The sequence below is a fragment of the Gekko japonicus genome, unplaced genomic scaffold (assembly GCF_001447785.1).
Source record: "Gekko japonicus isolate JY-2015 unplaced genomic scaffold, Gekko_japonicus_V1.1 scaffold498, whole genome shotgun sequence".
Lineage (NCBI taxonomy): Eukaryota > Metazoa > Chordata > Lepidosauria > Squamata > Gekkonidae > Gekko > Gekko japonicus.
The window spans coordinates 547,340-575,154 of NW_015177022.1; the positions used below are offsets into that span (position 1 = coordinate 547,340).

Genomic DNA, 27,815 nt, shown 5'->3' on the forward strand with positions numbered 1-27,815 from the left:
CCCTCATTACTGATCTCCTGGAGGATTCCCTAATACATTTTTGAGGAGCACCAGAGTTCTGCAGGAAATATTGTGAAAAAATTTAATAGAATTTAGCAATCTTCTTTGCCATTTTCTGATATTCTCCTTTACTATCCTAAACACAGTCATGAAAGGTCAGAGAATTGTAGAAAAACAGCAATGCCAGGTGAAAGCTAGAATTGTTTAATACATTAAAGAAGTCCTGGCTAAAGTGATGCCATATCAGCTATGCAAGTTTCAGGCATAATCCACAGAGATGTTCCCTGCACATGTCCCATTTGGGAGCTGTGTATGATCAGGACCATTTGCAGGAGAACTCAGCAGCAGATTGTCCCCACTGTGTATATTGCATTCTTGAGATAGGCAATTGGCAGTCCCAGGGGCTTAAACTAGGTACCAGACTCTGCCTATTGAAATGAACAGAAGTAATTGATCACCCATATTAACACTTTGTGGTACTCTGCTCTTAGGACAAAGAAGTGACAGGCCTCAATGTCTTCTCTGGGCTCTAGCAGAGCTCCTGAGCACAAGAAAACTCCCCTTATTATGCACCTCTGATTGTACCTCCCACACAATACACAGTTGTTTAATCCCCTTTGCCCCAGCAGGAACATTAACAGATACTTTGGCAGATCCCTGCCCTTTATTAAGCATTTCAGCTGCTCCTTCCAAGGCATGACAGATGATGATGATGATAGTCAGAGGATTTATCCTCTGGTTAACATCTGAACTGAACAGTGCTGCTGTCAGTTCTAGCCCATGCTGGTGTGAGCTACCAGCCTTGTCCCCAGCTCACTGTCCACCCAGCGGTTCGAAAGCTTCAGTGAGTAGATAAAATGGGTACCACTCCATAGAGAGGGTGGGCACACTAAACCCCCGTGGGGGAGGTGTTAGCCAGCGAACGGAAGGTCCAGCTCGGAAGCCTGGGAAAAAGACCTCTTCGGCATTAAGAAGCCTGTGATGAGCCAATCCGGCCAGGTGGTGGCAGTGCGGCACTATGACTCAAAAAGCAGCCCTGGAAGAACTGACGTCATCTAGCCACGCCGAAAAAGTGAATGCCGTCCGGAACACGCCTGAAGCTTACAGCTGAACAAAATCCCCGTCGGCTGCAAAAAGTGTGCGATTTAAAGAATTATATATGTTGTCCTCCCTTACCCTATGAAACATTGTTAGTCCCTTGTGAAAACTTGTGTAACTGTAAATCACAAAAAGATGTTACAAAAAGATCTCTGCAAAGCCTCCATTACTGCTTAAATGGGGGGAGGGAGCCCTTTGCTTTTGTGTGAGTTCATTGAAGAGTAACTAGGAAATTAAGATAATAGCGCTGCCCCATATGCTTGTGGTGACGGAAAGTGCTGTCAAGTCACGGCTGCCTTATGGCGACCCCGTAGGGTTTTCAAGGCAAGAGACATTCAGAGGTGGTTTCCCATTGCCTGGTTCCATGTCACAACCCTGGTATTCCATGGAGGTCTCCCATCCAAATACCAGCCAGGGCTCACCTTGCTTAGCTTCCCAGATCTGATGAGATCCAGCTAGCTTGGGCTATCCAGATCAGCTCCCCTGCAGTTTTGCTCATTTCAAACTGAGGCTCCTGCAAAAAATGTATTCATGACCAAGGCTCTACTGCAAGCCCTGCACAAAAATGCTGACCATCAGCATGAGGGATTTGAGCAGGGTTTAGGCTTGCTCCCACTATTCTCTTCCCAGCACTCTTCAACTCCCCCTTTGCCCAGCTCACTGCAATGGGGTCTCTCCAGCCTTCTCTTTTTAAAAATTGCCACCAGTCAAGAATACAGACTGTGTGACCCGGCTGCCTAACCTAACCAGCCACAGGCCCGCCAGGCCCGGGTAATCATCTTCCAGCTTCTTTCTTCTCAACGCAGATTTTCAATTGCATTTTCCCTATTCCTTTTTAACTGTACCATTTGTTACTTAACAGTTTGCAAGACCTGAGCAAGGCTGTGGAAGCTAGGACATTTTGAAGATCATGAATTCAAAGGGCCAGAAACAACTTGACGGCACATAACACATTGAACTGGAGCCCTGAGTTTGTCCCACCAGAGTCCCTCAGGGAGTCAATGTTTAGCCTGGCATTGATTTTTGTCATCGTAAGCCTGCAGTTTTGCTGGATTCAAAATGAGCCTGTCTTCATAATTCTATAGAAGAGACTATAGAAGAGAACAAATGGCATCAGTTACAGATGGTTAATTCCAGAAGGCATCATTTTCAAGTTCCACGATAAAAAAGAAAAGATTGACTCTGTTCCTAAAGCACGTGAGTTTCTGCGAACACAGCTGGGGGAACCAGCTGAGGACAAGGAGGAGGAAGAAGAAAGCAAATCAGATGGCGAGTGAGGCTCGGTGTCTTCTGATGAGGACTCTCTTTCTGAAAAGGGGGTGGCTGCCCCCAAAAGTCTATATAAATTGAGGATAAGAAAACACAAGAGAAAATAGAGGCTGAAGGATTCTGAATTGTGCCTGAAAACTCTGTAATAATTTTGGGATGCTTTGAGGGTTTCATGAAACAGATAAATGGATGGTTAAAAGATAAATAACCTAGCATAACTGACTATGTTCAATGTATTACTAGCATTTTAGACTAACATTGAGATAAGCTGATGTATTGATCTCCCATTCTTGGGGTTTTAGTTATTAGTTGGTTTCTTTCCTTTCTCCTTAGATGTAGTTTCCCTTCCTATATTTTCAGTTATAGTTTGTAGTCCTGTGAAAAAACCAATTAAAAACTCCCCTTAGGGGGATTCAAAAAGAAAAAGGGAAACACTCCAAACATACAGTAACACGAATAGCAGTGTTCAGGGAGGGAATGTGGCATAGCAGCTACTTAGCCTGAAGGACGGTACAGTTACTTCCTAACTGTAAGAGTGGTTTATTTATTTATTTACAGGTGATTTATATACCGCCCTTAACCCCTAGCGGGTCTCAGGGCGGTTTACAATGTGCTACTGAATAGTAGCTAATACCTATCTAGGGCCACATATGGTGCGGGGGGGGGGACAACCTACCAGCACCCCTAATACGGCACGGTGTTCCTTCGGCAGCTTTTTCTTGGTGTGAGTTGTTGCTGTTGATGTTGTCCTGCGACCCGGCTGCTATCGGCTGGATGAGCTGGCTGTTATTCTTTTTGGAACGGCGTATCTCTCCTCGGGCGCAGCCTCGGCAATGTCCAGCGGCTCCTGCCGCGCTGCGTCCCGCGTTCTGACGTCGCTCCAACTCTACGACCAACTCCGCCCTCGGCTCCGCCTTCACCACTGCTCGAGCCAGTCACCGCCGTTCTGGTCGCCTTTCGCCGTTTCTCTGCCACCGCCATTTCTTTTCCTCGCTTGCTGCCGCCGACTCGATCTTCTCCTTCACTTTTCTTTACTGCCGATCACCAGCACAAGGCTGGGAAGGGAGGGGGGTGCCCCCTGCCATCTAAGGCAGGTACCCATTCCTCTGATGTTAACAGAGCCGCTGGGTTGGCGGGAGCTGGGACGGGGGACAGGGGCTCAACCCGGCCGCGGTGGGGAATCGAACAGCCTTCCGGCTGTTCGTCCAGATGTTAACAGCAGGCGTTGTAATGCCTGCGCCACCGCTCCCATATAGTGGAACAGACTGCCTCGGGAGGTGGTGGATGCTCCTTTGCTGGATGTTTTTTAGCGGAGGCAGGACGACCATCTTTTGGGTATGTTGTAGGGCTATCTTTCGGCTATGCTCCTGCAGAGTGCAGGGGGTTGGACTAGATGACCTTCAAGATCCCTTCCAACTGTAACATTCTATGATTCTATGAGGAAGAGGCAGACTGACGAGGCCTTTGGTGGCACAAGGAGGGCAAGGCATCTGGGCCAACAGGCAGCAGCAGGAGGAGCTTGAGGTCGATTTGCTTGGGCAAGGAATAAGGTTGGAGAACAGCAGGCAGGCAGGGAAGCGCAGGCTGCAAAGCAAAATTTGCCACCAAAAGCAAGACTGCAATAAGGAGAGAGAGAGAGAACAAAACACAAGAAAATCTTGGGGTGCTTTTTTGTGTTCAGATGGGCGATTTGTTTCATTTTTATTTTAATTATGATAATTATGAAACCCTTCCTTTTCATAATTATCATAATTAATAATGAAATTAGTGAGAAGGAACCCCCTACACAAGCTTAATAGGTCTTCTGTGCATTTGGTTATAAAGGCCACATTATGAGAAAAAGTGAGGGTCAGTCCTTCATTGTTTCTTCTCTGCATACTCAATGCCTGTCTATAGTCATTCGTAATACAAGGGAGCAGGGGTCGTTTGGTAGAAAAAGAGCTAGGGGAACTCATTGGCATAACTCATTAGCATATGCCACACCCCCTGACATCACCGGAAGTGTGTCATAAGGCCACACCCCCTGACATCACCGGAAGTGTGTCATAAGGCCACACACCTCGCCCCCAACAGTCCCGGCCGCCTTGCAGCTCCACTGCCGAGCCCCATGAGGGGCCCGGCGGTGGACCTGCAAAGCCGGCGGGAGTGCAAGGAAGCCCCGCGAAGGCCCTCCCTGGCCCCAGGCAGGCAGGGGTGGGGAGAGGCAGGGAGGAAGCAACTTACCCTCCCTCTTCTCCTGCCTCCTCCTGGCTGAATGAGGGCCGGAAGCGGGGCGGCCAGAAGCAGGGGGCGAGGCTTCGTCATGTGCCCTGCCCCCCGTACCTCACCCGGGGGAACTGCGATCCCCCGTGATCCCCCCCTAAATGACCTCTGCAAGGGAGTATTCACCTATTGTAGGCCGCTCCTATACTACTTCAGTAATAAAAAAGATGTCCAGAGGATTGGAATGTGGCCCCCAATAATAATAAAACACCCTGCAAAAGCACAAAAACACCCTAAAATCATTAAAAACAACAATTGTAATGCATAAAAATGAGTGTCAGCTTAAACCCATCATTCACAGTTCATCCAGAATAGGGCTGCCAACCTCCAGGAGGGGTAGTGGAGATCTCCTGGAGTTACAATGGATCTTCATAAATAGCATATTTATTTACTGAAACCATTTATTCCACTTCTCCTGGAGAAAATGGTTGGTTTGGAAGGTGGACTGCATGGCAATGTGCCCCCTGAGGCCCCGCCCCTCCCTAAACCCCCACTCCCCCAAGCTCCACCCTCAACCATCCAGGTGTTTCTGAACCCAGGGCTGGCGCTCCTGTTCCAGGATAAAACTGTTTCCAATTTCCTTCAAGGCACTGAGGGTCCAGGAGGTTCAATAACGAAGGAAAAGCCTTTCCCCTGAGTCCCAACCACAAAAGGCCAGGACAGTCTGCCTGTGATCCCATTAAATCTTCCCTTTTTCTTTATTGGCTCAATGTTTTCCCATCTTCTCTCTCTTGGTTATTTGCATCTTCTCTCTACAAGATGGTGAATTATAGAACAACCAGATTTCAGGCTGTTCCCCAACAGAAGCCTACTGGCGGAAGCAACAGAACACAACATAGACTTGCAAATATTTATAATCGGGGAAATTTAGTCCAAATGAATATTTCATTGTGCCGTGAGGTTTCATCGGCTATCATCTATATCATACACAGAACGGAAGAACCCTCTGATCGCATAACCATATAAATATAATTTCGTATGCCCAGCCTAGACTGGCTCTGGGTTTTTTTACTCAACAGTGTGAAGTCTGGAGGGAGCAATTAATTTCACACCCTCCAGAACATCATTAAAACTTTACAAAGGCCCGAGTAGATAACATTTAGGGAGGAGGGAGGATATGCAGTTATGAGTGGGAGAAAGGCCAGTGCATCTAATTTTAAAGCGGAGGGTCTGGGGGGGAACAGGATTACTACAAAGCCAGTCCTGACACGTTATGAGCAAAAACTGATGCTTCAGAGAGCACTAATTCCCACAGAACCAAAAAGCATAAAGACATTTTTCTACATTGTCTAAAAATAGACATGCTGTGAGCGAAAAATATTGTTTCTTAAAGTCACCTTGGCCAAAATAATAATAAATAGAATTTATGCAGGCATGCTATGACATAATGTTTATTACAGCCCTGTAAGGTAGGCCTATAGGATAATTCTCACATTGGAGATAGGAGGCTGAGGTAGAGTTGCCGTCCTCCAGGTGGGTCCTGGAGATTCCCTGGAATTACAACTCATTTCCAGACTACAGTGATCAGTTCCCTTGGAGAAAATGGCTGCTTTGGAGGGTGGACGATATGTTATGATACCCCACTGAGGCCAAACCCCACCCTCCCTAGGATCCACTCCCAAATCTCCAGGAATCTGCCAACCCATAATTGGCAACCCTAGGCTGAGGATGGCTTGCCCAAGGCCACTTTGTGAGTTCATTGCAGAATGAACCAAGAAACTCCTGGGTCAAGCCCATTGGTTGGGCTACCTCCTGAAAGCTCATGGGATGAGGGGCCTGCCCATAAAAACCACAATACTACCCACAAGAGGGCAATGGGGCCTTGGCCCCTGAACACACAGAAGCTGCCATACACTGAATCAGCCCATTGTGGTCATTACTGTCTCCTCAGACTGGCTATCCAGGGACTCAGGTAGAGTTTATTCACATCACCTATTCCCTGATCCTTTTAACTGGGGATTGAAGCTGGGACCTTCTGCATGCGAAGCAAACAGTCTTACACTGAGTCACAGCCCCTTCGAGGAGTCACTTCCCTGAAATTTGAATAATTTCTAAGAATGAAGCCTAGTCCTTCTGTTTGTAGAGTTATAAAAAACAAGCATGTCATGTTTAGAAGTGCCTCCTTCTGTGGTGGTGTCAGGTGCTCAGCAAGCCTCTCATCTGAGTCTTTGGTTTCTTTGCCTGATGAGGCGGAGTCCGTAATCTGACCCGTGACAAAGCGTGATGCCTCCTAGGCTTTTCTTTTTTTGGGGGGGGGAGTATTTTTTTTGTGTGTGTGTGTGCTTGGAAGTCATGGATGACTTCTGGCAACCCTAGTGGGGCTTGGACATTTCAGAGAGGTGGCTTGCTATTGCCTGCCTCTGCATCCTTTTCTGAAGCACCTCCAGAACCACTCAGGAGGAGCCAGAAGAAAGCCAGGGTTGACTCATTGCTTTGGGAAGAGATGCTGTTTCATTTCATGTTTCAAAGAATGATAAGCGTATCCTTCCTGTGAGCCCACAGAGAGAGATTGTCGAGTACAGGCATATAAAAAATCCAGAGCTAAAACCAAGCGGAGATTGCATAATTATGACGCACTTGCCTGGAATGAACTCTGAATGTTGCTAGTCAGTAGGGAGTGACCCACCCAGAATTGGGGTTATATATCCTCAGGCAAGTGGGTTCCACAAAGCGCATTAGTGGGCGATATGGCCCCCTGGTATCTCTCTTAGGGGATACTCCTTCTGAAATCAAACCAAATCAAAGGATATGAGACTAGAAAACATATTCTTCCTGCTTTTTGTTCCCTTCCTTGTTTCATAGTATAAGCTCTTCTGGGCAGGGAGCTGTCTTCTTGAACTCAGCAAAGAGCTGATGGTGCTATATATCACTTACAATAAAACAATAAACACTGAAGTCAATCTCTCTGGCCTTTCGCCAAAAGAAAAAAATGTTCTTTTAAAATAATAATCCGGTATACAATTGAGATGATCGTTTATCCATAACAAAGGTTCTCCGTGTTTTCTTGTACTCTTCCCCAGTTATAGGCAGTCGTGTGGTTTTCCTAGTAGCTGGTGATTTTGAAATTTAGGAACCAAGAGCAAAATATTATTAGTTCCTGCCTTCTTGAAGAAACAGTTGTGGCATCCAAATGTCCCAGCGCTATCACTGCTAATTCTTGGGGAACTGTTACTTTCTAACGAGAACCAAGGATTCATGAGCAATGAGGCTGAATTTTGTTTGGACCACAACTGATGAAAATGAGATGCTATCTAGCTGCAGTTACTCCAGCTGACCCTGATGTTTTCATGCTGAGAAGGATGCTAGAGTATGGACCAACACACTCCATTATGATAATATGACTAGATTGCAGACTGTGCTTGTATTATTATTCTGTAACTCCTAACTCCACCCCTAAGGTTGAGCTGCTACCTTGGATCAAAGGTGCTAAGGAAGGGCTCCCAGACATAATATTCTAAGAAGGTGGGGGGGAAGAGTGGCTTAAATCCTACTGCTGGCTGGAATGTTAAGTGTTAGAAAAAGTTTGCTTTCTTTGTCCTCTCCCCCACCTCTCCAATTTGCTTGGTTCACCGCCTTCCTTTACTGCAATGCGTGGAAGCGGCTGTTTCTAGCAAATGCATCTCGTGTACCCCAGGGAGCGGGGATGGGATGGATCACCATCCAATAGAAAGTGAGCAGCCAGGTGTTTGTAGGAATCCAGTTTTTATTCCTGGGCAGTTTAGCAATACCATAAAGTTGCAAATTCCAGAGGGTCTGTACACTTGCCGTTTAAAAAAACCTTCTCACCTGCAATGACAGCAGAACTTCCATACCATTTCCACAAAAGTGGTTAGCCCCAGGTTGGGAGTCTTAAATATTCGAACCAAGTGAAAGGTTCCACAAAAGATTTTCCCTCTTCAGGAGTCAACCTGAATGTTCCACCTTCTTACCGCATGCTTTCTGAATCCTGCTTTACTGCAAGGTTGTTGTTTTTTCCCTTTGGATCTCAATTTGCCAGTTTCAAGTGGGGAATACCAGCATTTGAAGTGAATTTCCCACAGTGTTGCCATCTTTTGGCGTTGTCATTGCACTTGGTGGCATTTGTGAACCACACCTACTGCCCCCCAGCTGTTGTCCTGATACATCTGCGCTTTTTTAAAAAAAGCAGTTCTCTTTGTGTTACAATGCAATACCAACCAATACAATGCAGTAGTGAGATTAAGCCTTTAAATAACCAGCAGCACAGACAGAATTGCTTGTTATACACAGGGTAATCAGAGAGCCCAAAGATGCTGCTGAGAGGTTTAGAATCCTTTGGAATCACCCATGGTGTCCGTGAAACATGATATAATTTTTCCATAAACCAAACATATTTGTGAATGAGAGGCAATTTTTTTAAACATTATTTTACAGCAGCGTTATTACAGTTGAACAAAATGGGCGGCACGCTTCAACTGAAGCTTTTTTCATATGAGTCCCAATCCACACATTTCATCTCCCTAACTTTCCTTTATAAATTCATTTTACTGTTGTTGGTGGGTATAGTCACAGTGATTTGTGTTTCTTTCAGTCCACCATCCCCTCTCTTCCCCATTGCTCTCCTTGTCTTTCAGAGGATGGCTCAACCCTTCATTGTTTGAGTTTAATGAGGTTATACGTTCAAGATGTTTATTGATTTTTTTACAAACTGAAGTGGTCCGTGTGGAAAGTTTAAATGAGTCTGTGACCACTATCCAGGGTTAACTACAGCTGGGTGGCTGCTATTCTGTTGTTATGGTCTTGAGTAACTTGCATGAGGAGCTGCGGTGGCTCAAGTGGTTAAGACGCTGAACTGCAGGCTGCAGAAGGTCGGTAGTTCAGCAGTTTGAGACCCGGGTGCCGCATGATGGAGTGAGCTCCCATCTCTAGTTCCAGCTCCTGCCAACCTAGCAGTTCGAAAGCAAGAAATTGCAAGTAGATAAATAGGTAGCACTTCGGTGGGAAGGTAACAGCGTTCCGTGCGCCTTGGTGTTTAGTCATGCCGGCCACATGACCACGGAAACATCTTCGGACAGCGCTGGCTCTTCGGCTTTGAAACGGAGATGAGCACCGCAACCCTAGAGTCGGGTTCGACTGGCTTTCGAGCAAGGGAACCTTTACCTTTAACTTGCATGTAGCCCATTCTACCCTTTCCGCTGGAATTCTTGGGGCTCTTACACAGCCATTATTTCCTTACATGGCTACAGGTGTGTGGGGAATGGTGGCTCCCATGTGATTCCCCCATTGTTGTCATGCATGGCCAGTGAATAAGGACAGATTTGAGAATCTCAGTGTCACAGAAACTTTCCAACACATGGGCTAGAATTCAATCACCCACCAATCATAAACGGTGCTGTGTATGGGCAGGTGTATTTGAACAAAAGAGGCAGGGGGTTGTGGAGAACTGGGTGTTGTGCATGAGCTGCCAGTATCACTCAGCATCCTTTCCATGTTTTGCTTGTTTGCACAAGACCCACCATGGCTTCCACCTCAAAACCTACTGGGAAGGAAGTGAGCCTGGGGAAGAAGTGAGCCTTTGAAGAGGGTGTGTTCCATTGGACAAGTGTCAGTCAAAAGCTTTAATTGCAACTGATTTCTTCTTCACTAATCATTATTTGCGTGTTTCACCTTGATCTTAGCCCTCTCAGGTGAAGAGATATTTTGCAAATTTATTCAGTCTGTAATGCGCACACACACACATCCCTCCCCTTAGGTCAGCATAATTTGAAGCACATTCAGCCGCATAGCTTGTGGGTCTGTGTCAACTGGTGGTAAGCTGATGCAGTGGACGTTTGGAGCAGATTGGGAAGTGAAAATGATCTTGAGGAAGTCAAGCTGAGCATCACCAGCTGTGAACTGCAGGACCAGTCAGCTCAAGAGGGCTGACAATAGGCATTGACTGGGGTTGCCAGTCTCCAGGTGGGCAAGAACATCCACTGTGAAATATAGCGCTACTAAAGTAAAGACAACATAATATTACAATCAATATATATATTGTAATAATTATTTCTAATATTCTAAATATAATGGTCAATTCAAACCTATATAGCATTTTAGTTACAATCTACACAGTATCCAAAGCACAAATGAAGTATGCACAGTGTCCAAAATACAAATGAGATGTGGCTTCTGATTGACTTTCATGGTTTGGCACTTGTCCCTTCTTCAGCAAAGGAAACTGGCAGAGTTGTTGCCCTGAAAGGAGCTTATAATGCTCTACGGACTTATGAGCCATAACTGATAGCTAGACTGAGTAGTGAATGTGCCAGAGATGGACTGTATGGTGACTACAAGCTGATGCCAACTGCCTGGACTGTGAACACGTGCCCAGATGAGGGAATCCTCTTCCAGAGACGATGTGCCAGACCAAGGATGGATCCATGGGTTACCTGCCAACTCACCTGCAATGCAGATGAGCTAAGCACCCTGGCCACAGACACCGCACAGATACCAGTAAAAGTATGCTGTAGAAGAAATGCCATGCCATGACCTGAGTACCTGGACAGGGACTCCATGAGCAAACCTCTCCTTCAGCATGCAGGCAGCCTCCCCCCACACCTTCGCCAGAGATTGCAACAGCATAACAAAAGGACACAAACAGATTAACCAGATTACTTCTCTTACCTGCCAAGCCCCTCAGCCAGAGCCATCTGTGGGCCATCAAGACTACCGACCCTAGTCACTGCTGTTGCTACTACTACTACTGTCCCCTAAAGGTGACCACTGTCAGTAGCCATAGAAACCAGATTGCCCAACCATTAAGCCCCCATCCTCCTGAAACCAGTTTTTGCTTAGGTAACTAACTTCCTGGGGACGTGAAGAGGGAAGTGGATAGTAGGAGACCACCTCCAAGTTCAAATCATGTATAAAAGAGCAGGACCAGCCATGCGTATGCACATGCTCTCTCTCTCTCTCTCTCTCTCTCTCTCTCTCTCTCTCTCTCTGTGCCTAACCCTGCCCTATCTTGTTGACTCTGGAGTAGCTGCCCGAGAGTCTTTCCACATATTCTGCTAGCTCAGGATATGATCCCATTTTTCCTTATACTCTCCCTTATTTTTCTGTGGATTGCTTCATCTCTTCAGGGAAGGCAAGTATCACCCAATCAGCGTTTTGACCTGCTCATGCAAATGTTGCTATCCCTTTCTCTCTAACTTTCCTAGGTTTCAATAAGTGTATGTGTGCTTGTGTTTTGTTGTATGTTTGAAATATTCTTCAGTAAAGAACCCATTTCTCTAAAGAATTGGTTTCTGCATTTATTCTTGATTTTACTGGAAAGGTGGGACTTCTGTATACATAGGCTTGTGTCCCTTAGTAGCCAATTGCTCGTTAAATTTTATAATTCCCCAGATTAATACATTCAGCAATTTGGCTAACCGATTATCAGACTGACAGTAAAGATCAAGTATTATCTCCAATCTAAGCAATTAAACTTTCAGCATCAACGTGCGCTCACTGTTTCTCTTGTCGGTGGGGCTGGTGATCCCCTGGGATTACAGTTGAGCTCCAGACTACAAAAATCAGTTCACCTGGAGAAAACAGCTGCTCTGGAGGGTGGGGTGCCTGGCATTTTACACTGCTGAGGTTGTGGGAAAGGCTCTCTGCAGAAGCCCAAGACCTGCTTCAGATTCTAAGTGGGAGGGTAATAATTTTGAATATTTCCACATGTTAAAAACTCACTTATCATGAACTAGTTCATTGAGGAAAAGGCTATGTACAAATGTCTCTGCGTGATAGAAACAACAAGAAAGAGGACCCGCAAAACTCGCGAGGGGGGCTGGGGGTTCTCCAAACTGAGCAGGAGGAGGAGGAACCAGCAGGAGCAGGTAAGCTCTCCCCCCCATCCCGCCGGTTCCTCCATCTCCTCCACCCCCCGGATCGATCTCCCCCCTCGCCGCTCTCCCCCCACTCCAAAGCAAGGCCCGCACGGCTTGTAGCCGCCGGGCCTCGCCGCTTCCCCCTTGGCTGCAAAGCGAGGCCCCCCGGACCGACGCCGGCGGCGAGGCCGGGTGCAGAGCATTCCCTGCGCATGCGCAGGGGACGCTCTGTCACTTTCGGGGGATTTAAGTATCCCCCCCGATACTTTTTTACAGGTTTCAGATTTTTGTGCACACCTGGGGACTGCCCCAAGTGTGCAAAAACATCTCCCTCCCCCCCAGGTGTCCCCGATGTACGGAAATAAGTATCCGCATGCAGGGGGCGACTTCAGTATTAGATATATAGATACCATCCAGAATTCTAGTGGTCTACTGCTTCATTCTGTGGAACAGGGAGATTGGCTCTTGGTCCAAATATAAAGAGTTTAGAGATTGGACACGTGTGTAAAGAATTTAGTTAATGTAAAGAATTTAGTTAAACTGAGTGAACCAAACCAAAATCCAACCCCCCAAAAATTGTGTCAGCACACAATAGCTGCACACCAGCTCATTTAGGCAAAACACTGCAGAATTCTTCAGACAATACAAATAATGAAACCAGTTTTTAATGCCTGTGCCTCAGTACCTATGAAATGGCTAGAAAGACTCACATAGGTCCCGGTCACACGGAGGGTTTTGGCCCGGGAGAGGGATGGATCGGGGCCGCAGCAAACGGGCGCGATCTCACCGCAACATCTGGGAAGCGGCGTGCACCCATCCCCAAGCTGTCCCTTACCCCGGAAACCCCACAGCAAAAAAGAATCACCGACAGAGGTGGTCTTACCTGAACGGCCGCAGCAAGCGCGGCCATGGGATCGCCGACGCATCCTTCTGCCAGCGCATCCCGACTCCTGGCCGAACTGCGCATCCGGATGCGCGCACAGCCAGCTGCCTCGGTCTCCCGACCGTGGCTTCCTCCCCGGCATCTGATCATGCCGGGGAGCAACAGCACCGCAGCTCAGGGGATCCATGTGATCCTGCCGCGGCGTGTCTATTTTGGTGCAGCTTCCAAAAGCCGCACTTTGGCCGCGTATCCCCCCCCCCGTGTGGCAGGGGCCATAGATATCTACAGACTGGGGGTCTTGGGCATGTGCAAAGAGCCTTCTCCACAACCTCAGTAGCCATGATTTGCCCCTATACTATATCTAACCTCCATACTGGGTGAGATTGAATGAAAAGGGCTGGCTGGGTCCAAGTTTGGGATTCCAATGGCCCATCCTGCTGCAGGTACAAAGGCCCAGTTCAGAAGCTGCACTTGATATTGGGCAATTTATCCATATCCTTTTAATAATTTTAAAAACCCCTTACCCAGCTCTGTTCAGTGCACTAGGGATTGCCTTGAGCTTCCTAAAGGATGGTGCCCTGGGAGCTGAAATGTCTGGTAGTTTTCTTTTTCATCCCTACCACACTAGAGAGGAATTGGTCCGAGGTAAAGGTGCACTGGAATTGTCACTCATGGCTCTTAATGAGGGCATCTGAGCTGTGATTTCCCATTTCCTCATTTTGCAAAGCTGTGAGAGGGATCACTTTTGATGCTTTCACCAAATACCTGCTTTCCAACACGTTCTCTTGACACTCTCTTTAGGTGTTTCATCATTCAGGCTTCAACAGTTATTTTCTACAAAATAGAACCTCAAGGATGCTGAATAGAGAAGAAGAGGAGATTGGATTTATACCCCACCCTTTACTACCCAAAGGAGTCTCAGAGAGGCTTACAATCTCCTTTCCCTTCCCCTCCCCACAACAGACACCCTGTGAGGTAGGTGGGGCTGAGAGAGCTCTTTCAAGGACTAGTCTTGAGAGAACAGCTCTGAGAGAACTTGTGACTGGTCCAAGTCACACCAGCAGCTGCACATGGAGGTATGGGGAATCAAACCCGGTTCTCCCAGAGTCTACGCTCCTAACCACTACACCAAACTGGCTCTCAGTTAGGGCATGCTTAGAGGTCTTTAGGCAGTAAACTATGCCTAGGCATTCAAAAAATCTCCCTCATCTCTGTTTCCTGGAGGTTGTATCTGGGGGTATATGTTGCATTGTGCAAAGATGCCTTGCCAGTGTTCCCTCTTAGCTGAGTTAGTGCGAGCTAGCTCACAGCTTTTTAGCCTCCAGCTTACACATTTTTGTCTTAGCTGAGAAAGGATAGCTCCAGAGCAAACTAAGTAGCCAAATTGCTCACTCACAACTTTAATGCCAGGAGCTCACGAAGTAGAATTTTGCTCACATCACTTCACAGCTTATGAGCTGATGGCCAGAAAGTTATAGGTCAGTAGAGGTGTAAGCTCTCTGGCTACCCAGAAGGGGTCAGAGAGCAGCTTGGTTAGCTAGCCTTTGGCTGAGCTCTGCTCTCCAAGATTTGTTTATTCTCTTCTCTCAGACTCCAGCTGAGTGTCTTTCATTCGGCCACAGATTTGTGCAACACCATAATTTGAAGAAGAAGAAAACTGTTCAAGGGGCTGAAACAGGACTGATGAGCCAGTTTAATTCTGTTTGTTTAGGACTCAATTGGGGAATCAATTTATCACTCCCTTCAGGTATTAAATTATATTATCACCAATCATGGCTACCATGAATGGTCAACTGTGCTTATTTATTTATTTATTAGATTTATACCCCGCCCTCCTAGCCGAAGTATATTTTGTGTACTTTTGTGCTCTAATGCATTTTGGGGCCACGCTGTTTTAACATTTTTCTCATATAGGGACATAAGAAGAACCATGGGGAACCAGACCATCTCATTCACCATTCGTCTCTCTGTTCAGCATCCAGTTTTTCATACCAGCCATACAAACCCCCTGAAGGACTACAAGCACAAACGAGAGAGAGGGTTGTGAACTCCAGATTGGAAAATTCCTGGAGATCTGGGGGGTGGATCCTGAGGAGGGTGTGGTTTGGGGAGGGATCTCGGTGAGGTATACCACCATACAGTTTGCCATTCAAAGTAACACATTTTTTTTTCCCAAGGGAACAAATCTTTTTAGTCGGGAGATCAGATGTAATTCCAGATCTCCAGGTCCACCTGAGGGCAGGCAACCCAAACAAGAAGCCAAAGCAACTGTGATTCAGAACTACACTGCCTCTTGTGTACCCCTTGTGGCTTCTAGTTCAGCTCTCATAGCCAATCCTGATTCCCCATTATGTATGCAAAACTCTACTTTCCAGCAGATGAGAGGCTGTGGGTTTCTCAGAAAGAGGGAGGGAGAGAAGAGAAAAGATGGAGAGAAAGTGAATGGAAAAGCAGATGATAATTGGGGGGGGGATTCTAGATAGGGCTCAGACATTGATAGAGCAAGGTGATTAGCATTCAAGCACCCATAGAGGAGGAGGATTAGGTTAGATATCTTGTGACAAGCAGGTTAGGTTACCTTAATAGTGCATTAGTGGCTTCTCAGGGGATTGAGGGGAAAACCCTGAGAGACAAGTTAACACTATCAAGAATATGAAATTCCTGGGTTTAGTAAACCATTCCAAGTAAAATCCATCCGTGTCTCTCCAACAGAAACAACCTGTCATTTCAGTAACCTTAAGTATGTGATGCTTTAACCCTTCTAAAGTTAAAGTTTGGGCACCCCTTAACGTAAATAGTTACTATACTTGTCCACCCACCTTTACTTGCCCACCCACCCACTCTTTTTAAGCTCTTCTGGAGACAATGAATTTATTTTTGTATTGTTAAAAGAAAGGAGAGGGGGGGAAAGGAGTAGAAATTATGTCCCATACTTGTGCTGTATTCCCCCATGTCCCTTCTATAACTAAAGCACACGATCCAGCACAGTTATTTTCATATTTATTCTTCCTGACCACTTGCGAACATGCCAAAACCCAAACTGCTTGGTCACTGCTACTGGGGGTGAGACAGAAGTGAGGAAATTGAGGCAGCATCCTGCCATCACACCTCTGAACAGGGAAGTTCTGTTTGGCCATCATGACTAACAATCAATGATGAACCTCCATTAGTCATCTCTTCCTTGCCACCTAGCCTATACTCCCATATATATATATCCACTAATTGAGAATACACTTCATACATCGTCAGGTGGGGCCTGGTCCACAAAGGCTGAGGCCCCAAGAAATCTATTCATCTTTATGATGCCACATGAAGACTTCTCAGCTGTCTGTAGCCCTTAAGCTGTCCTGATGTGTTCAGTTTCATAATTATACACACACAACGAGCTGGGAGATATTTACGACACCTCACACGGAAGCTGTGTATGCAGTTCGGCAACTTTATTGACTAGCTTTGATTGCACAGACTTCATTTGTTTTTCACCATCTCAGGTTTCCATAACCATTTTGAACATAGCTTAAGACAGTTTCCCCACCCCTAGTGGCTTCCCTCCCACCCCCATTTTTGTTAAAGACTTTCCCAAGGTTTGAGTTGGCCAAATTGCACATTTGCTCCTTGGATCTGTAATAATACACCATGCGTGATTTGGGTAGCAGCCAGTGGGGCTCTCTGCAAGCGTTCAGGTAACTTTGCACAGAAAAGGGGGGGGGAAATAATAAACCTAAGAACACTGGGGATTTAGATATGTGGCACAGCAACTTTAGCTCAGTCAGTTCAACTATCTGGGAAACCTACACACTGTCTGTATCAATCTTTCTTCTTTCCTTTACTGGCTTCCTCTCCACCGGCTTCTTCTTGTTCTTCTTCATCTTCCTTTTTGTCTCCCTCATCTCCTTCGCCGGCAGTCTCCTCTTCTCCACCTTCTTCCTCCCCTTCTCCTTCCCCCTCTTCTTCTTCACCCTCTTTAGACTCTTCAGCTTCCTCTGTGGCCCCTGGGAGAAAAAGAAAAAGAAAACCAGGAAGACATTTATACATAGCATGATGACCTTGTGAGAAATGGCTAGGAATGCGATGCCATTCAGATTTGTAGAAAACTGGGAACCTGGCCTGCTTCTGAGGTCTCCAAAAGAGCCCGGTGGCACCATCCACAAAAGTCTCAAACTGTGCTTTATGCTGATCAATGCATCAGCCTCATTAAAGTCCCTGGGCTGGATCTTTAGCACAGTGTTCATGGGATGGCATTCTCCCACCTTTCCCTCCTTGTACAAGCAGAAGTGCTCCTTCTGCAAGAGGAAGGAGGCTTAAGCTGAAATCCTAGAAATACTTTTCTGCACTGAATAAAAGGGGACTTACTTCTGAACAGACCTATTTTGATTGCATGGGATTATATGGTAAGGGAGCAGAATTGCTCCAGGCTAATCCCATTGAAGAAAATGGATTCAAACTGGAGTAACTCTGAACAGGACTGAGCAAAACACTAAAGATCCTCATCCAGCCACTAGTGGAAAACAACTATTCAGCAACACATACTAAGAGGGGGAAAAACAGTGTAAAGAAAATTAAGTGCATTGGGAACCCATCTATGTAGGGTGGCAGGCAACATGAAAAAAAGATCCTCTTGCAGTTTAATGTGTGGACACCACATGAAAATATCTGAAATCCCTTTAAGATAATTGCTGTGGTGTACCAGAGAGTTTTCTTGGTTAGTCTATTATTTTTTTAAAACTACCATTCCCTGGTTTTAGTGACTAAGGCTGCAACCCTATGCACATTTACTTGGGAGTAAGCCCTATTAACTTAGTGAATCTTACTTCTAAGTTAACATGCCTAGGATGTGCTATGAATGTATCAGTTTGGGAAGCTGATCTCCTTCTATAATCAGAATTCAGGATCATTTCTGAACAAGAGAGATGGTTGGAGGAGGAGGGGGATTTGACTTGCTAAACATTTTATACTTCTTGGCTGTTTATACTCACAGGACCTTCTCAAAGATAACAGGAGAAATTTACAGGACCATCCTAAGCAGAGTTACAACCTTCTAAATACTTAGGAAGCCACAGTTACACTGATTGATTTTTGTTCCTCTAAACCACTCCAATTTAAATGAAAAGAGCTTCACATTTGAACCAGAAGCACTCTGTAAGTAACGATTTAAAATTCTGAGACCACATCTGGATGGCACAAATGGAACTGAAACAGATCCAGATGGTGAATCTCAAATGAGCAAACTCTCAAGCTTAAACTTGAAATTCTGAAATCAATAAAGGATTTTTTAAAGTTCTATTTCAGTTTTTAAAATGAAGAACCAGCCCTTGATTACAGAAGATGATGAGATAATTCATACTTGGTCACAAAGATCAAAAATCTGCTACCAGACCTAGGCTGCAGTCACACACACTAAACAATCCACTTTCAGTCCACTTGCAATGCACTTTCCAACTTGATTTTGCCAGTTCACACAGTAAAAACCAGCTCTGAAAGTTTATTGAAAGTGGATTGTTTAGTATGTGTGACCACAGCTTTAGAGTTCAGAAATTATCCCTTTTAAACTTGTTGGGGATCCAGTGAACCTCAAGATATGTTTGCTCTTTTGTGGAAATATCCATTTACCTTCCTCCTCTCCTTCTTCTTCATCTTCTCCTCCTCCTTCCTCTTCTTCACCCTCTTCCTTCTCTTCTTCACCTTCTCCTTCTGATGGGGGAGATTCTTTGGCCTCTTCTACCTTAGATGCTTCAATGGTCTCTTCAACTTCTATCTGTTCTTCTTGAACATGGCTGGAATAATAGGAAGGGAAACTACGGGCGGACATCAGGTAGGAACTACTCTGTAAACCACTATAGGCGGATCTCCCAAAGGTTCCGGCGCTTTGTGTGTAGCCACTGCTCATGCTTCCAACACTGGTGAAACTGAGCCGAGTTTCTTCACCTTCCAATAATTTTCTGGAAAGAAGAAGAAGAAGAAGAAAAGAGACTAAATAAGTACAGAACCATCAGGCATACAAGATAGGGAGTAAAAACAATAGTATAGTTTTGAAACACAGAGAAACAGATTTTCTTTCTGTATATATGTATACACACATCATACTTGGACTCGTGTATCATAGGTGGCAGACCCTTGCAGAAATGTAATAACATGCACATTCACATATGTAATGCACCAGGCCCTTATAGGAACTGTGAGGCATATGCACATGTGCTATATCTCCCATCTGGCTTGGTAGAATTGCAGAAGAAAATGGGTGTGGCCAGGCCAGTGTGGGGGTAATGAGGTGAGGCTCCTTCAGAGTGGACACCCACAACAGACTGGGGGATGGTTGAGCCTCCATATAGTGCAACAAAAAGTCTTAACAGGCAGACAACTGGTGCAGCTGCTTTATCATCTCAGCCTCTTCTTTTCTCACACAGTCTCCAGTGTGGAGCTTACAACCCATCCCAGCTCGAGCAATCAGCAGCACTCCCAGAGAGCCTGTTTGGTGTAAAGGTTAAGTGCGCGGACTCTAATCTGGGAGAACCGGGTTTAATTCCCCACTCCTCCACTTGCACCTGACTGGATGACCTTGGGCAAGCTGTGGTTCTGATAAGAGCTGTTCTTGAAAAAAGAGCAGTTTCTGCCAGAGCTCTCTCAGCCCCACTTTCATCACAGGGTTTCTGGGGAGGGGAAGGGAAAGGAGTTTGTAAGCCACTCTGAGACACCTTTCGGTAGGGAAGGGCGGGGTATAAATCCAATCTCTTCTTCTTCTTCCCCAACTTGCCATGCCTCTTGCCCTCTTCCAGTCAGTCCTTCACTTCCTCCCAACCAGGGCTATTTTTGGGCAGGAACACACAGGAACGGAGTTCCGGCTGGCTTCAGAGTTGGCCACGCCCACTACAGCCAAAACCTCTGCATGTGCGTAGCTACAGAGAGAAGGCCTGGAGAGCGACCCCCCCTAGTGATTCTGAGGCGGGGGGGTCGAGGGGTCCTGGAAGGATTGGGGAGGCATTTAAATGCCTCCCCATGCCTTGCCTGTCCTGTCCAAGGGCCGGCTTGCCCGGGTTCCCTCAGCCATGGGGTGCCCTGGCAAGCCAAGGGAATGCAGTTTAAACTGCCTCCCTCCCCTTCAAGGGGGGGCTTGCCCAGGCAAGCCAAGGCATGGGGGTGTGGTCTAATACGCTAATAAGCTGTGCTGCCAGGGGTGTGGCCTATTATGCTAATGAGTTCCTGCTGGGCTTTTTCTACAAAAAAAGCCCTGCTCCCAACTACGCTGCACCGTTGCCTTTAAATCTTCTCCCAATAACTGGCTATGCTCTCCTCACTCCAGCTGCCACCCTCCTGGCTGTCAGCCCCTATTGCCCGCCACAGTCCGATAGGATGCCCTCTCCCTGCACCAGTGACGCGTGTGTGAGCCATCGCCACCCTGCCATCGGAATTCCCAGCCAGATCCTGCTGACTGGTTGTTATTGCTACTTCCCTCTCATTGCCCCATGGTGTCCACCAGGTTGTTCTGGACCCAGCAAGGTTGGCTGCCACCCCATGACCAGCTTGTGGGGGGCCCATGCCACAATGGGTCTTTATTGAGCCAGTGGCAATCCATTGGGGTAGACTAGCCATTTGCTGGGGGAACATCCTGGTGCGCCACTATCTTGGAGGGCTGTCTGTCCAACAGCCCCACACTCAGTGTGGCCAACTTCCCAGCCCTCATCAGAGGAATGGGATGGGGCAGTAGGAAGGGCTGTGGCCCTTTCTGCAGGTTCATTTTGTTCTCCCAGTCTGCTCCTACAGTCCAGCCACGTGCAGGTGTGGTTTCTTGGGACCAATGGACTGTTCCTTGAAAAAACAAGATGACCCTGCATTTTTGGTTCTCAGAAGTCCAAAATGCATCTCTGTAAAGAAATGAGGGGAAAGGGGGAGCTGTGGTTCAGTGGCATGCCTTGCTTGCATGCAGAAAGTCCTGGATTCAGTAATTGGCACCTTTGGTTTACAAGGAACTTGGGTCCCTGGCATTGGTAAAATGCCCCCTGTCTGCCCAAGAACCTGGGGAACCACTGGCAATCAGAGTCAGTGGTGCTGGGCTCAACAGGCTAGTGTTCCAAGACTTTAACATACGGGCCATTTTCAATGTTCATACTTGTAAGGTGGGCACATTTTTTACAGATCCTTAAGGGAATTACATCTTCTCTCCTGCAACATTCAGTTACAGATTAAACCAGAATGCTAGATTTTTCAGCAGCAGTTGCGAGCGCCATTATTTCTTCTATGCCATTGTTCATGAGATTTGCATTCCAGCCCACCAACTATTGAAAATGATAGGGCGGTAATGTGTGCAGAATAGTTAGAACAGACAGATGAATTTTTAAAAGCATGTCATATCCATAGATTCATGATCCTCTTGAATAGGGCAAGATGATAATTATATCCCACTTTTCTCCTTGATGGGGGCCCAAAGCAGCTTACATCATCTGTCTTCCATCCTCTGCTTTATCATCAGAACAAACTTGTGGGAGAGGGCAAGCTGAGAGAGAGTGACTGGTTCGAGGTCATCTAGCAAGCTTCCATGGCACAACAGGGATTCAAACCTGGGTCTCCCAGATCTGACATTCTATCCACCATACCACACTGTTATAATGTACCAGCACAGAATATTAAAAATATTGCTGCAACTTTCTTGTTTGGGAAACAGAATTCATTGGTCTTGATGCATAGATCTTTGTGTGCTGCATTAATGTGCCTTCCGGCTCATACGGTCAGACCAGCTTAGAAGCAGCATGGCGTCACCATATCCCTTCAGCCCCATTCTGTGGGTCAGCTTGGAAGGGAATTAATCTTGAGCTTTCCCACCTTCCCACAAGAAGTGATTGATTATAGCTGCCAAATGTGGTAGTGTTGACCATCTGGGGAGCAGTTGCACATAAGCAGAGCCAAACGTGATTAGTGCTGTTACCCTGAGCATTTCTTAGGCATTGTGTATGCATTTCTCAGAAACTGCATGTACAGCTCTGGGTAACAGCCCATGCAGCATCCTTTTTGGTGCTCAGCTGAGAATATGCATACATTTGCTAAGAGGATGAGTTAGTACTTATAATTTTCAAGGAAAACCGATTGTTGCTTGTTATGGAGGGGTTGAAGTAACATTAAATAACGATGGGATTAACCAGATTTAAAAGGCTTGCTTCATCAGCCTTTGGCCTTCAAGCAACCTGTGAAGGCCTACAGATTTCACAGCTTGCCAAAACTCACTTAAAAAAAAAGATGTTGAGCCTAAGTATATTAATTTACTTCATTTATTTATTTATTTCATTTATCCTGCACCTTCCTCCTCCAGGGGAACGCAAAATGGCTGACATCATTCTCCCCGCCTCCATTTTGTCCTTACAGAAACACTGTGAGGCAGGTTAGGCTGAGAGGGTAGGGACAGGCCCAAGGTCACCCAGCAAGCTTCCACTGCAGGGGGGAGGGCATCTTCCAGATCCTAGTCTCTAACCACTACACCACACTACAACTTGGAATTAAACTACAGTAAGATCCACAGGACCTATTTCAAAACAGCTGTTTTAGCACAGGGAAGGGTGGAAGTATCTTGTACCCCAAATCCTGAACACATCACATATGGAAAGAAGGCCACCAGTTTCAACAGAAAGGACTTCAGACAAGACAGACAAGGATCAGGTAAGCCTTCAACACTCAAAAGAAAAAAGGCTGTTCTAAAACAAAAAAAGGAGATAGCTGAAATAAATGTGTGCTTTTCTGCAGTACCTGTATGCTGCAATTTCAATGTCCAGGGCCATTTTCACATTCAGAAGATCTTGATATTCCTTCAGATATCTAGCCATTTCACTCTTTGTGGTTCTCAATTCATTTTCTAGCTTATTAACAGTGTCCTGTGGGTGTTAAGAAACAGGTTAAAATGGGGCCATTCATTCTCACAAGGATCAGAAGTGATGCTAACAGGATTAGCTTGGAAACTTGAGGCCTTCCTCTCCTTCAGTGAGCTCCCACCACCTCCTAACAAGGACTCAAAAGGATGACTATTCTATTCTACGATGCCCTAAGACTTATATTGCCACTTCTTCCACTGAATTTGTTCAAGGTGTGTAAGCTTAAGAAAAAAGATGGAAAACAGTTTGCCATTGAGTTAAGCAGATTTGCTTTTCATTTATCTGTTCCAGAAGAACTTATTTTTACATATAATGAGCATGTGCACAGAAGCCTAAACTCACAATGATTACCTTTTCTATGTTGTCTCCAGTGTGTTTACAAATAGGTTGCCTGTTTCAAGCCGGTCCACAGGAATAACTGGTCTTGCATACAACTGCTTCCTTTTCACTGAGTTTCTAATTAGACTACTGATAACAGATTCTGCTTGCAATTCACAGAGGCTACTTTTCAAGGGCTGTTTAATTCTCATACTTGCTTCATTTTATCTCTCCCCCCCTTCTGATAAATTATTCTCTTTGCATCTTTTGAATTTTTCAGCATGATCTTGCTTATGAAACCCATTAAGAATATTTCAGTGTAATTAATGCAATCTCATTTTCATGGAGATCAGCTGTTTGGTGAATAACAAATGAGTATGTCATACAGCCAAAGCAGCATCATGAAAACAAATGCTGTGAATTAAATGGGCATGCCTGTCACTGAATGCAGCTTTAAACATGCATTGTTAAGTAAGCAAATATCATTTGTGTGGTTCAGATTGCTGGCTATGATCCATCTAAAGATTAAATTGGAATTCTTGAGTTTATGCCATTTTTAATTCCATTGCTTCTAATGGAACAAAGGTTGTGATGCAACACAGACTCACTTGGGAGTAAGGTCCACTTTGCTTACAACATACAGTATACTGGGCTGCAAACTCACTGATATTTACTTCTGACTAACATGCTTAGCACTATACTGTGCACCTAATTTTAGTTAAGAGATCAGGAGCGGAATTATTTATAGATCAGGAAACCCTTTAAATTGCAGCAACATTGATCATAGCTAATATGAGCATTTTAGAGTGTTCGGCTTAATAAATGGAGGCTGCACTACAGAGAGATTTGAATTCTGTTTTGTTCTTCCACTGCAGTTAGAACAGAAAAAGCTGGAAAGACACAATGTAGTTGCCACCAAGAGCCACATCTATCTGTCTTTTTCAAAACTGATATTTAGCATTATTTTTCATTTTGTGAACTCAGTTTAAAATGAATATACAGTATAACTTTTTTACGCGTACACTTGTATCAAAATCAATGTTTAATCAATTACTGTAAAACAAAGTAGCAATAAGAGCTCAGTCAGGGAAACAAGTTAACACAGTACAATATTTAAAATTCATTTACTATCCAGCTTTCATCTTCTTGCAATAAATCTCCGCTCAATAATAGATGAGTCAGTCCAGAAGGGGGCATTTAATTAAGTTTGCTGTATATACTACAATAAGTTACTAAAACAGATCCTCTAACAGCCTCAAGACCACCCAAGCAGGCTAATCTACAAGTAAAGTAAAACCAGATAAAGCACAATTTAGATTTAGGATCCTGCTTCTGGATACAGCATTATCACAAAGAACTTGATGTCTTTTGAATGTCTTATGGATAATTAAATATGATTTAATCCAATTTAATTAATGAAGGCTCCTCAGAAAAAACGACATAAATATAGATTCTCAGGTTTATCCGGACCATGCTTCTTATATATGGTCACATAATGTACCTAAAATAAAAAGTAGCTAACAGCCTGGGATTCAGCAAAGCCATTCATTTCAGCACTGGGTGAGCTGGACAGCTCCCAGGTTAACTGGGTGGGGCAGAGGCGGGAGGTGGTCTCCAGCGGATATTGCTTGGTGCATTGCACCATTACCTACTGGGAAGCTGCTGCTGCTGCAGAGCGTTACTTACACCCAAGGGCAGCACTGAGGCAAGAAGGCTGCAATCACCACACCAGTTAAAACTGGATGGACCTCTGAAACCCCTTGATTTCCCCGAGATTCAACTAATAGATGCTCCAAAATTCCTTCACCTCCTGACTAGTGGATCCATTTCAAAAGCAAGCTCTTAAAAGATGCTGGTTGCAGGGACAGTTCCCAGTTGGTGCTTTTTGTCTTGCAGCCTCCAGCAAGATTTGCCTGGTAGGATGCATATGGACAAAAAGGACACAGAAAGGACATGGCAGTTCCCCACCCTACCACCCAATCTGAAACTACTGCACTCAGGGCCATCTATCAAGGGGAAAATGACCCATATGATGACTTTATTGTGGTTTTGCTCTGATTTTTCCAGGATAGGAGATTGCTCATTGATCATAACTGGCATTCATCTCAAAAGTTCATGTTGGAATGCCCCCCCCCAAGCGTGATTGATCAAGCAGATGCCACCTTAATAGCTAATCCAGTTGAGAGATGGATCATGTATTTTAAACATGAACTTTCTACATAAGACAAAATGCTGGGCTTGAAAAAGATAGATATGGACTTGTGGGAGTCGATGGGGCTAGTCAACAGGTCTAGGAACACTTCCTGGAAGCAAGGAGCAGAATGATATCAGTGGGACATCCCCACAAGAGATCACTCTGAAATGGGTTTCCCACTGATTTCAGGAGGAGCTTTTGCCAACAGGAGAATTTAGAATTTACATTCAAGCAAGGCACTGATGTAGAAGTTGAGAACACAAACTAGATTATCACAGTAGCAACTTCCAAAGGGTACGTGGTGAGAACCCAGTTCTAAGAAATGCTGCAGAAGATACCAATCCAGCAGCACACCATCTCCATCCACACATAACTGAGCACTCCAAGTTAACTGGAAGCCAAACCATCTGTCTTGGAAACATTTGTCTTGTACATTTCAATCCTGTCCTTCTGCCAAAGAACCCAGGGCTTCTCCTTTCTTTATCCCCCACAACAACACAGCAAGGTAAACTAGGCAGAGAGAAGGCAACTGATCTAAGGTCACCCAGCAAGCGTCATAATAGCTGTGATCTCCCAGATCCCAGCCCAAGACTATACCCCACTGGCACTCTAATCCCACTACCTGTGATGAGTATGCACTCCACACACCCTGACCCATGGCTCTTGGCATTTTCTAGGCCTGGACTCAGTCGGATCCGAGCCTAAACCACGCTGATCCCCTGCCTCGGATTAAGCTACAGATTAGGAGGTGACCTGGGAATAAATTCCACTGATTGCAAAGGAAATTACTTCCCAGTTCATGCTGGAGATTGGGGTCACCTTAGAAGGGCAACAGGATACAACACATGGTTCCTGCAGCAGCCCAGGGGGACCCACCAGTGAGCATTAGGAGCTCTATGAAAGCACACAGGTGTTTCAGACAGGTGTATGTCATTCACACAGCTAAGAAGGTACTGCAGGGAACGCTACAACTAGGAGAGCTGCTCTGGTGCGCCCAAGGGAGGAGTCGGGCAGGAAGTGATGCTGGGGGCGAGAGGAGGCCCCGACTCACCTGGAGGACGACGATGTCGGCGTTCTGCCTTTCCTCCAGCTCCTGCAGCTGCTTCTCGAGGGCCTCGTTCATGCCGCGGGTGGCCTCGATCTCCAGGGTCCTGGCCTTCAGAAGGCGCCGGCTCTCGGACACCTCGTCCTTGGCGGCGCGGACGGCGTCGGTGTTCTTGGCGGCGCTCTCGGTGAGGACGGTGAAGCGGCTGCGGAACCACTCCTCGGCGTTCTGCATGTTGCGCGCCGCCAGTTTCTCGTACTGGGAGCGGATGTCGCGCAGGGCGGAGGAGAGGTCGGGCTTGGCCGAGACGTCCATCTCGACGGAGAGGTGGGCGTACTGGATCTGGGCCTGCAGCTCGGCCAGCTCTTCCTCGTGCACCTTCTTGAGGAAGGCCAGCTCGTCGAGGAGGCTGTCGATGCGCTTCTCCAGCTCGGCGCGGGCCAGGGCCGCCTCGTCGGCGCTCTTGCGCACCTCCAGCAGGCGGCCCTCGGCATCCTCGCGGTTCAGGATCTCCTCCTCGTAGCGCGCCTGCAGGGCCCGCAGGGTCTCCTCCAGGCTCTCGCGCTCGCCCTGCAGCGCCTGCTTCTCGTGGGTGGCCTCCTCGGTGGCCAGGCGCAGCTCGCGGATCTCCTGCTCGTAGAGGGCGCGGAAGCGGGAGGGCTCCGAGTGCTTCTGGCGCAGGACCAGCAGCTCGGCCTCCAGCACCTTGTTCTGCTGCTCCAGCTCGTGGACGCGCTCGATGAAGCAGGCGAAGCGGTCGTTGAGGTCCTGCAGCTGCGCCTTCTCCTGGCTGCGGATGGTCTTCAGGTCGCTGCTGATGGCCGCCACCTGGCTCAGGTCCAGGCTGTCCACCGACGGCAGCAGCGAGGAGGAGGACGAGGACGTGTAGCTGCGCCGCACCGACACCGAGGACACCGGCGCCGACAGGCTGGAGTAGGTGGAGCGGGCCACTCCATAGCCGCCGCCGCCCCCGCCGCTGCTGCTGCGCCCGCTCGACAGGTGCACCCGGGAGCTCTCCACGAAACGCCGCTTGTACGACGGGAAGTAGGTCTCGTAGCCGAAGGTGCTCATGCTGGCGGCTCGG

The 27,815-nt window shown here is 46.5% G+C and overlaps 1 protein-coding gene across 1 annotated transcript; it reads right to left on the minus strand.

Moving 5' to 3' along the window:
- Positions 1–16,749: 16,749 nt before the first annotated feature.
- On the minus strand, positions 16,750–27,815 carry NEFL (neurofilament, light polypeptide). The gene is made up of 4 exons (XM_015427787.1): positions 26,738–27,815; positions 23,053–23,177; positions 18,934–19,262; positions 16,750–17,306 (listed from the first exon to the last, which is right to left on the minus strand). Exons 1-4 carry the CDS (start codon positions 27,800–27,802, stop codon positions 17,131–17,133), a joined length of 1,695 nt encoding a protein of 564 aa, XP_015283273.1. The 5' UTR covers positions 27,803–27,815; the 3' UTR covers positions 16,750–17,130.

What these genes read in the sequence shown, in the direction of transcription:
- NEFL (XM_015427787.1), bottom strand. Translation starts at nt 27,802, where the DNA reads ATGAGCACCTTCGGCTACGAGACCTACTTCCCGTCGTACAAGCGGCGT. An exon ending in CCGACATCGTCGTCCTCCAG is followed by an intron (nt 23,178 to 26,737) that starts GTGAGTCGGGGC and finishes TAACACCCACAG; the next exon opens with GACACTGTTAATAAGCTAGA. An exon ending in ATTGAAATTGCAGCATACAG is followed by an intron (nt 19,263 to 23,052) that starts GTACTGCAGAAA and finishes TCTTCTTTCCAG; the next exon opens with AAAATTATTGGAAGGTGAAG.